This window comes from Labrus bergylta, chromosome 12, assembly GCF_963930695.1.
Source record: "Labrus bergylta chromosome 12, fLabBer1.1, whole genome shotgun sequence".
Classification (NCBI taxonomy): Eukaryota; Metazoa; Chordata; class Actinopteri; order Labriformes; family Labridae; genus Labrus; species Labrus bergylta.
Window position 1 is genome coordinate 4,299,889 of NC_089206.1, and position 12,698 is coordinate 4,312,586.

The 12,698-nt window shown below is 37.4% G+C and overlaps 1 protein-coding gene across 1 annotated transcript; it reads right to left on the reverse strand.

Annotated features, from left to right (window-relative positions):
* Positions 1–893: 893 nt before the first annotated feature.
* Positions 894–7,242, reverse strand: sarnp (SAP domain containing ribonucleoprotein). The gene is made up of 11 exons (XM_020650261.3): positions 7,117–7,242; positions 5,668–5,767; positions 5,503–5,546; positions 5,344–5,414; positions 4,845–4,896; positions 4,682–4,755; positions 4,005–4,039; positions 3,459–3,487; positions 3,281–3,349; positions 2,546–2,632; positions 894–1,961 (listed from the first exon to the last, which is right to left on the reverse strand). The coding sequence occupies exons 1-11, from the start codon at positions 7,147–7,149 to the stop codon at positions 1,920–1,922; spliced, it is 636 nt and encodes a 211-aa protein (XP_020505917.1). The 5' UTR covers positions 7,150–7,242; the 3' UTR covers positions 894–1,919.
* Positions 7,243–12,698: the final 5,456 nt, after the last annotated feature.

Genomic DNA, 12,698 nt, shown 5'->3' on the forward strand with positions numbered 1-12,698 from the left:
ATGATGGGTTTCCCTCTGGAAAATGTCCCTAAACGCATCTTCAAGTAGAAACATGAACGAAGGACAGTAAACGTTGTAAGCGACTGCCTGAAGCCAGATGAACTGGTTTTACCCTCTTTTCCCACCGTACACCACCAGAGGTCTCCCAGGACGAACAAATGTTTAATCCTCCCTTCATTGGTTTTTAATTCATTAATCTTTTAATCGATTACTACTCCTTCATCTGATGTCCTGCTCTAACCTTCCTTCATTGCTTTCTACTAATTTCTTTTATTCATCTGTTTTTACCTTTATTTTGTTTTTATTTTCTTTGATGTGACGTCGTCTTCTTATAATTTGTAAATCTTAGTCATTTTTTTCTGCTTTTATTCTTAGATTCACTTCTTCAGTTGCATTTATTTTACTTTTATGGCATTTTCAGACCTGTTGTTTCTATTTAATCCTCTATTTGCAATTACTCTGTCTTTTGTTTCTCTCTGTTTGGCCTGACTAGTGATGCTTAATAAGTTGATTTTTGCCTTTTCTTGTTTGTCAAAGCACTATATAAACATCTCACTTTAAAGGTGCTATATAAATAAAGTTGCGCACTAAGGTGTGTCATTTTTAAAAAACTATTTTTGTTTTTGATAGGAGTCTTTAAAGAGTTTAATGTCAAAGCTCTAAAGACTTTCAGAGTTTATTTTGATTTTTGTTTCAAAAAATAACTGATCTTCAATCATGATTTCAATCTTCTTGCAATAATCCTCAGAGAAAATTCCAACATTTCAAATAAAAAGTGACCTCCATTAAAGTGTTAAACTTCAAATGTTTGTTGTGTCTCTTGTTTTCTCAAGCCGACATCACAATGATCTACAGGAAACAAAAAAATAAATACAAAAATAAGACAATGCAGATATGAAAAATTTGAAAACAATTTATTATTTAAATCACAAAAAGGTTATAAAATGGATTGAAAACTGAAGCGGTGTTCGAATGATGCACTTAAAAGAGAAGAACAGGCCGTCTGACCACCAACAGTACAATTAAACACACGCAAGCTCAAACCATTCAACCAGAGATCGTAAGAACAAAACGTTTAATATCGTTAAATCAAAAAAACTGAAATACAAAATGGACTCCTCTCTTCAAACTTGAAGACATTTTTAATCCAGTTTAATCTAGAAGTTGTTACTCGGCCCTTATTCTGATTTATTACACATTTTCTGTTTCCACGGCCCAAAGTTTCACTTCTCCTGACTGTACGTTTGATGATTAGGACTTTTTTTAGATGCTGCGTTTAGATCAGAGCGGATTAAACAATAATGACTCTCCCCTGAAAACAAGCGATCCACTGCTTCACTGCTTCGTTATTGAACAGTCTATTCAAAGTTACACACTCAAACGAAGCAGAACCATCACCTAAGCTTTTCATATTCTGTCTGATTCGGGTTATTTCAGGTGGCTTGAAGTTTTATTTTCTTTAGATGACACAGACGTTAATCAGCGGAGACGAAACAGAAGGTTTTTTTCCCGTGAAGCAGCAGCTGTTTGACGTACGACTGACTGACTGCAGCTTTGATGTGATGAAGACTACGTTTAGGAAACAACAACAAAGAAGTGACAGAAATAAAAACTTAACTAAACATGCTTCGGAGGCTACAGAGGATCTGGAAAACAAAGCTCCATTCACTGATGAATAAGATGCTTTAGCAGGGATCGTCTAATTTACACCTTTTTCTAAAAGCTGTTCAAATGATCGGACACACCATCTATTCATCTTTGTGTTTAATTGTACCTTTGATTTACAGAGTCAGTACAAATAAGTGACACGTGAAGTCTTCGGGAACGTCTGTTGTGCAGCCATAAAAACGCTTTACAAAAAAAACAACAACAAAAAAAGAAGAAGAAGAAAAAAAAAAAAAAAAACCCTGAAACTTCATTCAAACATTTCCAAATCTCTCGGCACGCTTCAGTTTCTTCGCCTGCGGAGAAAGACACAAACACATAAAAACATTTAAGATGAGATAATACACGTTGTTGATCTCCAGAGGGGAACGTCGAGCGTTACAGCCGCACGAAGACAAGAAGCAAGTATGTGTACAGAATACACAAGATAAATATTAACAGGAATAAGAGTGAACTACACAGGACAGTAAAGACATTTATAAGCAGCTAAAGACACTGTGGGGAAATATGAGAAGAAATATTAGCTTTAAGTGCTGGGAATCTTTGGGTGACTCATGATTCACTTCTTGGGGTCACGACTCGATTCAGAATCTATTTTAAATTCAAAATGATTCTGGATTCAAAGTCTATTATTGAATGAGGACATACTCGAAGATCTACTCCAGTCATCTGTGAGACCGGCTGAATGTCTTGCTGCTCCATTTGTCTTTCTACTGAGTTAAAGAGCTAGCCTTAGCACTTAGCAGGGAGTGACTGATTAGCAAAAACACAAACAGACTTTTGGAACTAATGAATCGATTTAAAATCTCAGAAGATAAGAATCTCAATTTTTACGTAATTTTTTTCCCCCATCTCTATAAGCTATGGGGAATAAACCCACCTCGACATCAGGAGCTCCGGCTGCAGCTGGAGTTGCTGCGGCTCCAAACCTCTCCTTCCTCTTTTTCAGCTTTTCATCATCCTCGATCTGGAACAACGACAACACGTCAGTGTCACTGTGATGCCAGAATTAGACTCAAAAAGGGGCAGAAATATAGATCCAGGCAGAAAACAAACATAAGGGTGCATAGTGCACAACATGAATCTCTTTTCACACCTTTATCAGAGAGAGAGAGAGAGAGGACAGTGGATAGAGTCTGAAACCAGAAAGCAGGGGATTGGGGAATGACAAACAGCAAAGGAGCAGAGTGGGATTTTAAGGCACGACTTCTCCGACTATCAAGGGGCATGAAGAGGTGAAAACTCTCCAGCAACACTCGTAGTATGAAGATCAACTTTATTAACAAATTAGACCAACGCATTTCGGCTTGTGGCCTTCATCAGGGTCATCTGAAATTAACTAAATCTGGTTGGAGGGGGCGTCACTCATTTAGACCGTCATCCAAATGACCCTGATGGACGCGTCGCTCTAATTTGTTAATAAAGTCGACCTTCATACTAAAAGTGTTGCTGGAGCCTTTTCACCTCTTCACACAGCGAAGGAGCCAAAGGTCAGACTCCAACCCGGGCTGCCCCCTATGAGTTATGTATCCTCTGTACATGGGGCGTGCAAACTAACCGCTTGACCACCGGCGTCCCACAACGTGAATTTCACAAGTGCAAGAAAAAAGGTTACCTTCTGTGAAACGGATGAGACGTTCATGCCAAATCGTTCGGCTCTCTTCTTCAGCTGATCAACATTCACCTTCATAGAACAGAAAACAATCGATCACTCATCATCATCTTGAAGCTGGACGCAGAGTAATGAGGACTTCAGTCAGGAAGATGAATAAACTCAGAGCACAAAGACTTACAGGAGCAGCTTTACTGTTGGCGACGGGACCTGTTTGGACCACAGAGGGATTAAAGTGTTAGAGGCAGCTGATAGAAAACACACCTTTGACCTTTTGAGAGCGACAGGTCTCTCAAATTAAATTCAAAAAACATTATGCAAAAAAAATATCAATTAAAAAACTAGAGCTCAGAACTATTATTTTATTTTCTTCAAACTTTATTTAAAAAGGAGTATAAGTGAAATACTAAATCTTGATGAGACTGGTAAAATGGGGTAGAGTCGGGTTGAAAATATCGCCGTTTGCATTCACACATGCAGCTCACCGTGAACATTTCTGGACATTTTTTTTTACAACTTTTGTGTACAGTGTGTGTGAAGACAGAAAAAAGCCCCAAAGGTTAAAAGGTCTCTTGCCCGTCACTTGAGACTAAGAATAAATATTTTATGATTTGTCATCCAGACTTTTGTTTTTTAGAATATATTTACAGCCTGACGTCAAAGGACAGGAGTGATTTATTTCAGGGGACAAACTCATTTTCACATCAGTTTTCAACATTCAACTCACCTGAGGACGGAGTGGACTCATCGGATGAGCCGAACCTGAGGATAAGAAGGGGCATCATTAGTTCAACATCAACTTTGAAATAATCACAAACTTTAAATACAATTTCTCATTTTATTCTGTTCGGTTTAAACATTTAAAAAAGCTACAAATTAAAAGTAAAGAAAGTACAAAATGTGTTTGTGTGTAAGGTGCTGTCTTCCTATCTTGACCTCGACTCTGTCATAAAGGTTTTAACTGAATGGACAAATTAAAATTAAAAATACACATGCTTTCTGTAAACACTGAAGTAAATGGACTTTCCTTTAAAAGGTAGAGAGAGACTCAAATTTGATTTACTGAATGTTTTCTTTCCTTTTCAGTGTAAACTCTCAATAACATGTTTCCCAAGTTTTTACTGGAATCAACTTTAATGCTTTAATGCTTTAGTGCTTTAATCTGGAATTTAAGAAGGTATGAGGTTTTTTTGCGCGGTTTGTTTCACACTTTTATTCTCGACTCTCACCCAGAGGAGGGGGTGAATTATTTCTGTGTTTCTGTTGAACAAGTCCGGCTGAGTTTCTTAAATAAAATGCTAACCTCATGTCGTTATTCTCCACATGATGGTGCAACGTTTTTAAATTGTTTCCTACAGGAAACTGTCACTTAGAGAAGATGGGTGGTAAATCATAAAGTCTTACCTTGCAGCGCGTATGGCCTTTTTGCTCTCAGCTGTTGCGGGTAGGTTGAATCGTTGAGCTCTCTGCTGTAGTCTCTGTTTAACAAAAGTTTGAATTAAACCTCAGAGCACATGATTAGGAGCTTTTGATGATTTATGAGTGGATGCAGGCGAGTCATACGTACTTCAGTGGCAGTTGATGGAGGCGTTATTTTCACCACCTTCTTCTCTTCAGGTCTGAAAGAAAAATATGTTAATGACAGATTAAATATCTGTAAAAATCAATGTGGGACATTTCAGCATCAAATCTGGTGACGTCCACAACACACCAAGTGGTAAGAAATAAGCCGCTAAGTCTTGGCCTCGAGGATGAGTTTCAGGCGGTGGTTTACAGCGTGGACATGAGAACGATACTTCCCCCAAATTAAATAAACAAACATGATGACATTTTGGGAAATAAACTTAAGATTGGCAGATATCCAATTTTTGCAGCAGTAAGAAGAAGAAGAAGAAGAGCATGCATATTAGTGCAAATAAAATGTCTAGCTCAGCATAAGCAGGGAAAAACTGCAAGCCAGGCTTCTTTTCTACTTTGACATTTGAGCCAATCAGTCGCCCCAAAGCGAACTCGTGTTATTTGGTGTTTGTTTAAATAGCGTGCGAACTGTACGACAATGAACTCACGGCTCGCTCTCAGACTCCTCAGAATCCTTGATGACTTTCACGTTGTTGGCACTCTCAACTTTTGTGAAGTCCTGAAAGGAAAAGCGTAAACATTAAGCTCTTCTTTGTGGTTTGCTGTGATGAGATCCGAGACTGAAGACAAAGCGAATTAAACATTACCTCTGTGTCCTCTGCCAGAACATCATCAACATCCACGTCTTCTTCTGTGGTGGAATGAGGAGAATTCAAACAAGACATGAAAACACAAACAAGGCGAGCTCGCAGCATCTTTTATCAGAACTTGATCAATGCAGAGACGGGAGTAATTTAAGTGTTTGGCCTCACCATGCTCTTCCAGATAGGCCTGCAGCCGGGCGATGAGTTCTCCTTTGTTTCCCTTGGTGTCCAGACCTCGGGCCTCGCACTCCTGCCTCAGCTCGGCAAGCTGAAACAACAAGACAGAAACTTTTACTACAAAAGCTAATAAATTAATTGACACAAATTGTGTCAATACATAGTAGTCCAAGGGAAGTCTGTGGATTATTCACAGTTCACAACCATCAGCATCAGAGTTTTTTCCGTCAGCCTGAAGATGCCGCTCACATTTTAGAATAAATCTTTGCAGCATTATTCTTTTTTCTTTTTTTAAAGACACAGCAGCCTCTTTGTATTTTAACTACTGACAAACTTTGAACTGTACTGACATTATCAAAGTCAAAGTCAACTTTATTGTCAATATCAAAATATGCCAGACATACAGTTTGTCTCCATCCCGCGGTGCAATACAACCAAAATAAGGTAAAATAAGATAAATAATATTACAGTAATAAATTCTAATTTGTGCAAAAGGTACAAAACAAAATGGTAAATAAAATAAAACAAAATGGTGAATAAAATAAAATAAATGGTAAATAAAATAAAATAAAATGGTAAATAAAACAAAATAAAATGGTGAATAAAATAAAACAAAATGGTGAATAAAATAAAATAAATGGTAAATAAAATAAAATAAAATGGTAAATAAAACAAAATAAAATGGTGAATAAAATAAAACAAAATGGTGAATAAAATAAAATAAATGGTAAATAAAACAAAATAAAATGGTAAATAAAATAAAATGATAAATAAAATGGTAAATCAAATAAAATGGTAAATAAAATAAAATAAAATGGTGAATAAAATAAAATAAAATGGTAAATAAAATAAAATAAAATGGTAAATAAAATAAAATAAAATGGTAAATAAAATAAAATAAACATATTCGATTCATTTAATTCCTGTATTTATATTTTATTGTGCTTTTTTATGATTGATGATGTGGTCCTATGGATCTGAAAAACAAAGTATAACGTAAATAAACATTTTGTTTGCAAAGAGAAGCTTCTCTAAATATATTAAAATCCGGAAGTGGATAAATTAAATTAAATTAAATTCCCGGAGTGTGTTTTTCGGCGCTAACATGAGTTTAAAGGAGGATGTAGATCAAACAGGCTAAAACAAATAAAACACACTGTACCAAACAGTGTGAGCTTTCTTTTAGAGCTCAAACTGAACCGTATTTTATCCTAAAGTTAGTATTTTAACTTTAAATCTCTTTTTTTATCTCCGTTGAATGAACAACGTGAACACCCGGAGCTTCACACCTGGCGGACACATTTCATCAATCAACCCGTTCAGCTGTCCGTTCACCTGCTCTGCGCTTTGGCGGTAACCATAACGACCGTTGCTAAGTTATTTCTACTCGTAAGTGCGTCTAAATGTGCGCATTAAAAGCATATTTAAGGAACCACAAACCTTCAGTTTCTGTAGCTCTATTACTTCGGCCATCTTTCGTCGTCGTTTTAGCACTTCCGGTAATCAAAGGGTAGCGGATCTCCACTGCTGAATGATGTTATTTCACAGCGCCGCCCGGTGGACACTTTGTGGAACTGCAGGAGGAAAGAGCGACACACTGCACCCAACAGGAGGTAGAATTTTTGGACCGTGGACTTCTGGTTAAAAAGTGCAGCTCTGTTTCTACCATAGACTGTAAAAATAATTAAAAATAAATATAATATATATATATATATATATATATATATATATATATATATATATATATGTGTATGTTTTTATTTATTTAGTTATTTTTTTTATTAATTATTTTAGACTGTAAAAATAATTGAAAAATAAATATAATAAATATATATATTTATTTTATTTTATTTTTTAAATGTTTTAATTAATTATTTTAGACTGTAAAAATAATTTAAAAATAAATATAATAAATATATATATATATATATATATATATATATATATATATATTTTTATTTTTTTTAAATTATTTTTACAGTCTATGGTAGAAATAGAGCTGCACTTTTTAACCACCTGTCCACGGTACCAGGACATCAGAGACGATTCCTTCCCTCTCATCACAAACACGCAAAAGTTAGTTGAACTTGATGAACAACGACCAGAAACTTGTGTAACCTGCTGGGTGAGGTATACGTCAATGTGCAAACACACTACCTGTGAGCTGTTGTGACTGGAAGAGAGCTCTAAACCACCATGAACAATTCAGTCTAACCATCTGTGTATGACTGCAACATCATCTGCAAAACTTATCTCTGTACACACAAACAATAGAGCTGTTAATATAGTTTACTTAAAAAAAAAAAGAAGATCTATTATTGGGTTAGAATGCCTTTATTAAGAGATATGACAGTGGATTATTGCAACTCTCTACTGGCAGGTCTTCCTACATGCACTATCAAACCTCTGCAAATGATACAAAATGCAGCAGCACGACTGGTCTTCAACCTTCCTAAAAGAGCACATGTCACTCCGCTGTTCATCTCCTCACACTGGCTCCCAGTTACTGCTCGCATCAAATTTAAAACTCTGCTGCTCGCTTACAAAACAGCGACAAAAACAGCTCCTCCTTTAACTCTCTGATCCAGGTTTACACTCCCTCCTGCGTAGTGACGCTCTGCCAATGAAAGGCGTCTGATCCAACCTTCACACCAGGCTCCTAAGTCTCTGACTAGACTCTTCTCCTCTGTCGCCCCCCGGTGGTGGAATGAACTTCCAAACTCCATACGATCTGCAGAGTCTCTCTGCACCTTTAAGAAAAAGCTAAAGACCCAGCTCTTTCATGAATACCTACTAACTTAATGATGATGGTCTCCATATTATTGATGATGATGATGGTAATGACGATGGTTTTTGTTTGATAACGAGGACTTATAAGATGGTTTCTATACTGATTAGAGCTCTCAAGAACTGCCCTCAATGTTGTGCTTTGCCTCTGGTCACTTCCTGTCAGCACCTGTGTGTCCAATCAGACTCAAAGCTGATCGTTTGCTCTTACTGACATTGTTCCCTTTTTTCTAGATCCTTCCTTGTGTTGTTCTTACTCTCTGATGTACGTCGCTTTGGATAAAAGTGTCTGCTAAGTGAATTGTAGAATTGTAGAATATAGTCAGAAATCAAGGAGAGAGAGAATGGGGAATTAAATGCAGGAAAGGAGCCACAGGTTGGACCCGAACCCGGGCCTCTATCCTTCTCCTTCTTGCATCTCCCTGTATCACTCTTTTCAAGCCCCCTGGTTCTTATCGAGGTTTCTGTCTCTTAAAGGAAGTTTTTTCTTGCCACTGTAACCTCTGTTGTCATGTAACACTAATAAATGGCAAGGTACGCGAGGAGGTAGTGTAATGCTAACGCTAGCTGTTGTCTAACAAAATCTGATAAATATCAAATATCTTGTTTTATCTTTAAATAAGACCCTTTACTTCAGATTTTAACAACTGTCTTTTAAGTAGCTGATCAACTTGGGAAATAAATGTAGATATTGTCGAATTAGCTGCATTTATAAACACGATTAGCATCCAGAACAACGTAACAGTATCTTAGCTTTCCAACTAGAGAGGAAAATTAAACAATTAATAAAATATTGTTCTGTTTAAATAAACTCAAAACTAAGGGGTATGGTTAGCCTACTGTTTTGTTAAACTTCTACTTTTAAATTAGTAACTAGTCAATTTTAAGTTGTTAATCTGTTTGGTACATTTACAGAGCTGGGCTAGTTTAGCATCCTGTGTTTATGCTAAGCTAAGCTAACAGTCGCCAGGCTTTTCTTTCATATAAAACGTGGTTAATGAGATGTGAGCATTGCAGCAAACATCTTAAATAACTCTTAGCAACACTCCAATAATTTCATGAAATGTATTTATTGATTTTTTTTAGCTGCGTTTGCTTTCAGTAACTTTTTTAAATCTGGTTTATTACGACATTTTCTGCTGCATCAGTCTTTTTTAAAAAACTGTACTGAGTGCATTCATTTTACTTCGATGCTTACACTTCTACTTTCTCTGTTGTTCACTCGTGTGGAGGTCTGAAAGGAGTGAAAGGGTCCACGGTGACCACAAGATGAAACAGGTTTTAAGGGGGATTTGCTGTGAATGCTGACATTGTTTAAAAAAAAAAGAGGTTTAACTAGTGTCACATTTCGGCATATGATAAGGAGACAAAAAATGTTTTAACAAAGTCACTTTATAGTTCTCGGGGTACAAAGACAAAGCCGGATGAATTTAGGGAGTCACAAGCATTTCAATAATCCTCATTATCGTTGCATTCCTCTTTTTTTCCTGCGAGCACGGCCTCTCCTGGCAGCCGGAGTGACCCCTGATAACGACACAGAAATATAAAACTCTTATTTACAGTTAAATGTTTTTATCATTATTACAGCAGCAAATTCAGCACGACCAATTAGAGGTAACTTTCCTGAGACAAATAAAAAGCTGTTTTTCATGATGCAGATTGACTCAGAGAGATTTTCATCAGTAACAGCATCAATTTCTGAGTAAATCCGCACCGAGTCACGAATAATTAGACGTGCTGCCAAAAAATGAGTCAGATGACCGAAGCAGAGCTTTCAGTAACGACTCATATTGTATCTGAGAGCACATGCTTTGAGGAAACGACTCCAAACTCAACAGCACCCTCATGATCTAGAACAGATTCTATTGTTTTATATCTTTAAAAAAACATTTTTACACATTTTTATTTTTTATTATAATCACAGAGGCTTAAAATATCATCAAGTTATTTACACAGCACCTGTCACTTTTTTTTTTACTACAATTCATGTATCAGACACTTTTATCCAAAGCGACAAACATCAGAGAGTAAATAAAACACAATCAAGGAGAAAACAACGTCAGGAAGTGTAAACAAACAGCTTTAAGTCCGATCAGACACACAGCAGGTGCTGACAGGAAGTGACCAGAGGCAAAGCACGACATCGACACCTGACTTTATTGTGTATTATATTAAATTATTTAACTGTTTTCTTATGAACATTTGTACACTTGTATACTGGCAGGATTAGTATTTTGTATATTTCCATATTTATCTGATATTAGGCATTGACAGGTTTGCTACCAAATACAGGAGCGGAGTCAAGCATTGATTATTTCAACCCGCTCTTTTTTTCTTCTTTTATTGTAAAGGTTTATTTTTTTGGGCTTTTTATGGTTTTATGTAGAGGCAGGGCAGTGGACAGAGTCAGGAACCAGGGAGCGAGAGAGAGGAATGACCGTTCTGTGTCTGAAGGTTTCCTGGCATTTCTTGTTTATTTCTACTAAAGTATAAATGCAAGAGTTTCATTCATAACAGAGCACTTGTGTTGGAAGAGGGATGCAAGTTGTTGCAGTAGTTAGCGCTGTTGCCTCCCAGTGAATCCCCAAAAGGACAGGAGCCTCTCTGTGTGGTGTCTGCATGTTCTCCCCGTGCATGTGTGGGTTCTCTCCAGGTACTCCAGCTTCCTCCCACAGTCCAAAGACATGCTCGTTAGGTTAACTGCTGACTCTAAATTGCCCATAGCGGTGAATTTGACTGGTTGTCTGTCTCTATATGTCAGCCCTGTGATTGACAGGCGACCAGTCCAGGGTGTACCCCTGCCTCTCGCCCAATGGCAGCTAGGAATCATCTCCAGCCCCCCCACGGCCCGAACAGGAAAAGCAGAATAGATAATGGATGGATGGTGCTGGAAGAAGTACAAAATTTTTTTAAGTACAAGTCACCTCAGTGAGACTCATTCAGTATCGTACTTCTAATGAACGACTTCAGTAAAGATTTGTCTGCAGGACTTTTACCTGTAACAGCATCATGTCTGATGAACAGCCCGAAACGTCACATGTGGTGATAAGTTCCATTAAATGTGGATTCAAGAGGGGCGCGCTGGTGGCACAATGGTTAGGGCGCGCGTCCCATGTATTGAGACTCTCGTCTCGAGCGGTAGGCCTGGGTTCACTTCCACCCGTGGCCCCTTTCTGCATGTCACTCCCCGCTCTCTCTCCCTGGTTTCCGACTCTGTCCACTGTCCTCTCTCTGCATTAAAGGCATGAAAAGCCCAAAATAAATCTTTAAAAAAGTGGATTCGAGGAGGTGCCAGTGGCCTAGTGCTTAGTTTGCACACCCCATGTACAGAGGCTGTTGTCCTTGAAGTGGGCGGCTTAGGTTCAAATCTGACCTGTGGCTCCCTTCCTGCAGGTCATTCCTCACTCTCTCTCTCTCCTTAACTCTATCCACAGTCCTGTATCTAATTGAAGGCATGAAAAGCCCAAAAATAAATCTTCAGAAAATAAAGAAACTAAATATTCCTTTGTTCAACGTGCTGTTTCAGTGAAATTAAGAACTATGACGTGCATAATGGGCCTGCAGTGTCCTTAACTCAACAAGTCATGATCGTTATAATATACCGTTTGAGGACATTTTAATTTGACGTCTATCCTGTCGACGTCTTTGTTCAATATCTGATGTGTTCGCCAATCATGGTCTGCACATTAATGATCTCTAAACACCCCTCCCGCCCCCTGCTTCTTTACATTATGTGCATTTAACTATATGTGCATGTATTGTCAAAATCGTTGTGTAATATGGGCTGTGAAACGGATGTAAACAAAGGCTCTTTTGTTTGCATACTGTAAATGGCTTTGTCCTCTAATCTGACCCCGTGTCCGCTGTGACAGGCATTAAGTGAACAACATACATGTAGTCATGTTTTAGCTGATCTTATTTGCTTTTGTGGGTCACATCGATATTAAAATGAGACATTTATAAACTCCTTAAAGAAGCTTTAATTCATGACACCCACATTGTTATATTTGTTTAAACTTATATATTGATGTATTTTTATCTGAAACATTAACATCCGATGGTTTTCCCCCTTGCAGGTTAATTAATCAAGTGTTGCAAATGGTCTTAAATTGCACTTCTTGGGTGAATGCACTTGTTATTTCTTCCCCTGACTAAATTAATACTTAATAAAAGCTTAATACAGTTCACACTTACAGGATAATTTATTTCTTTTGTCCGCTTAATGCACACTCGAG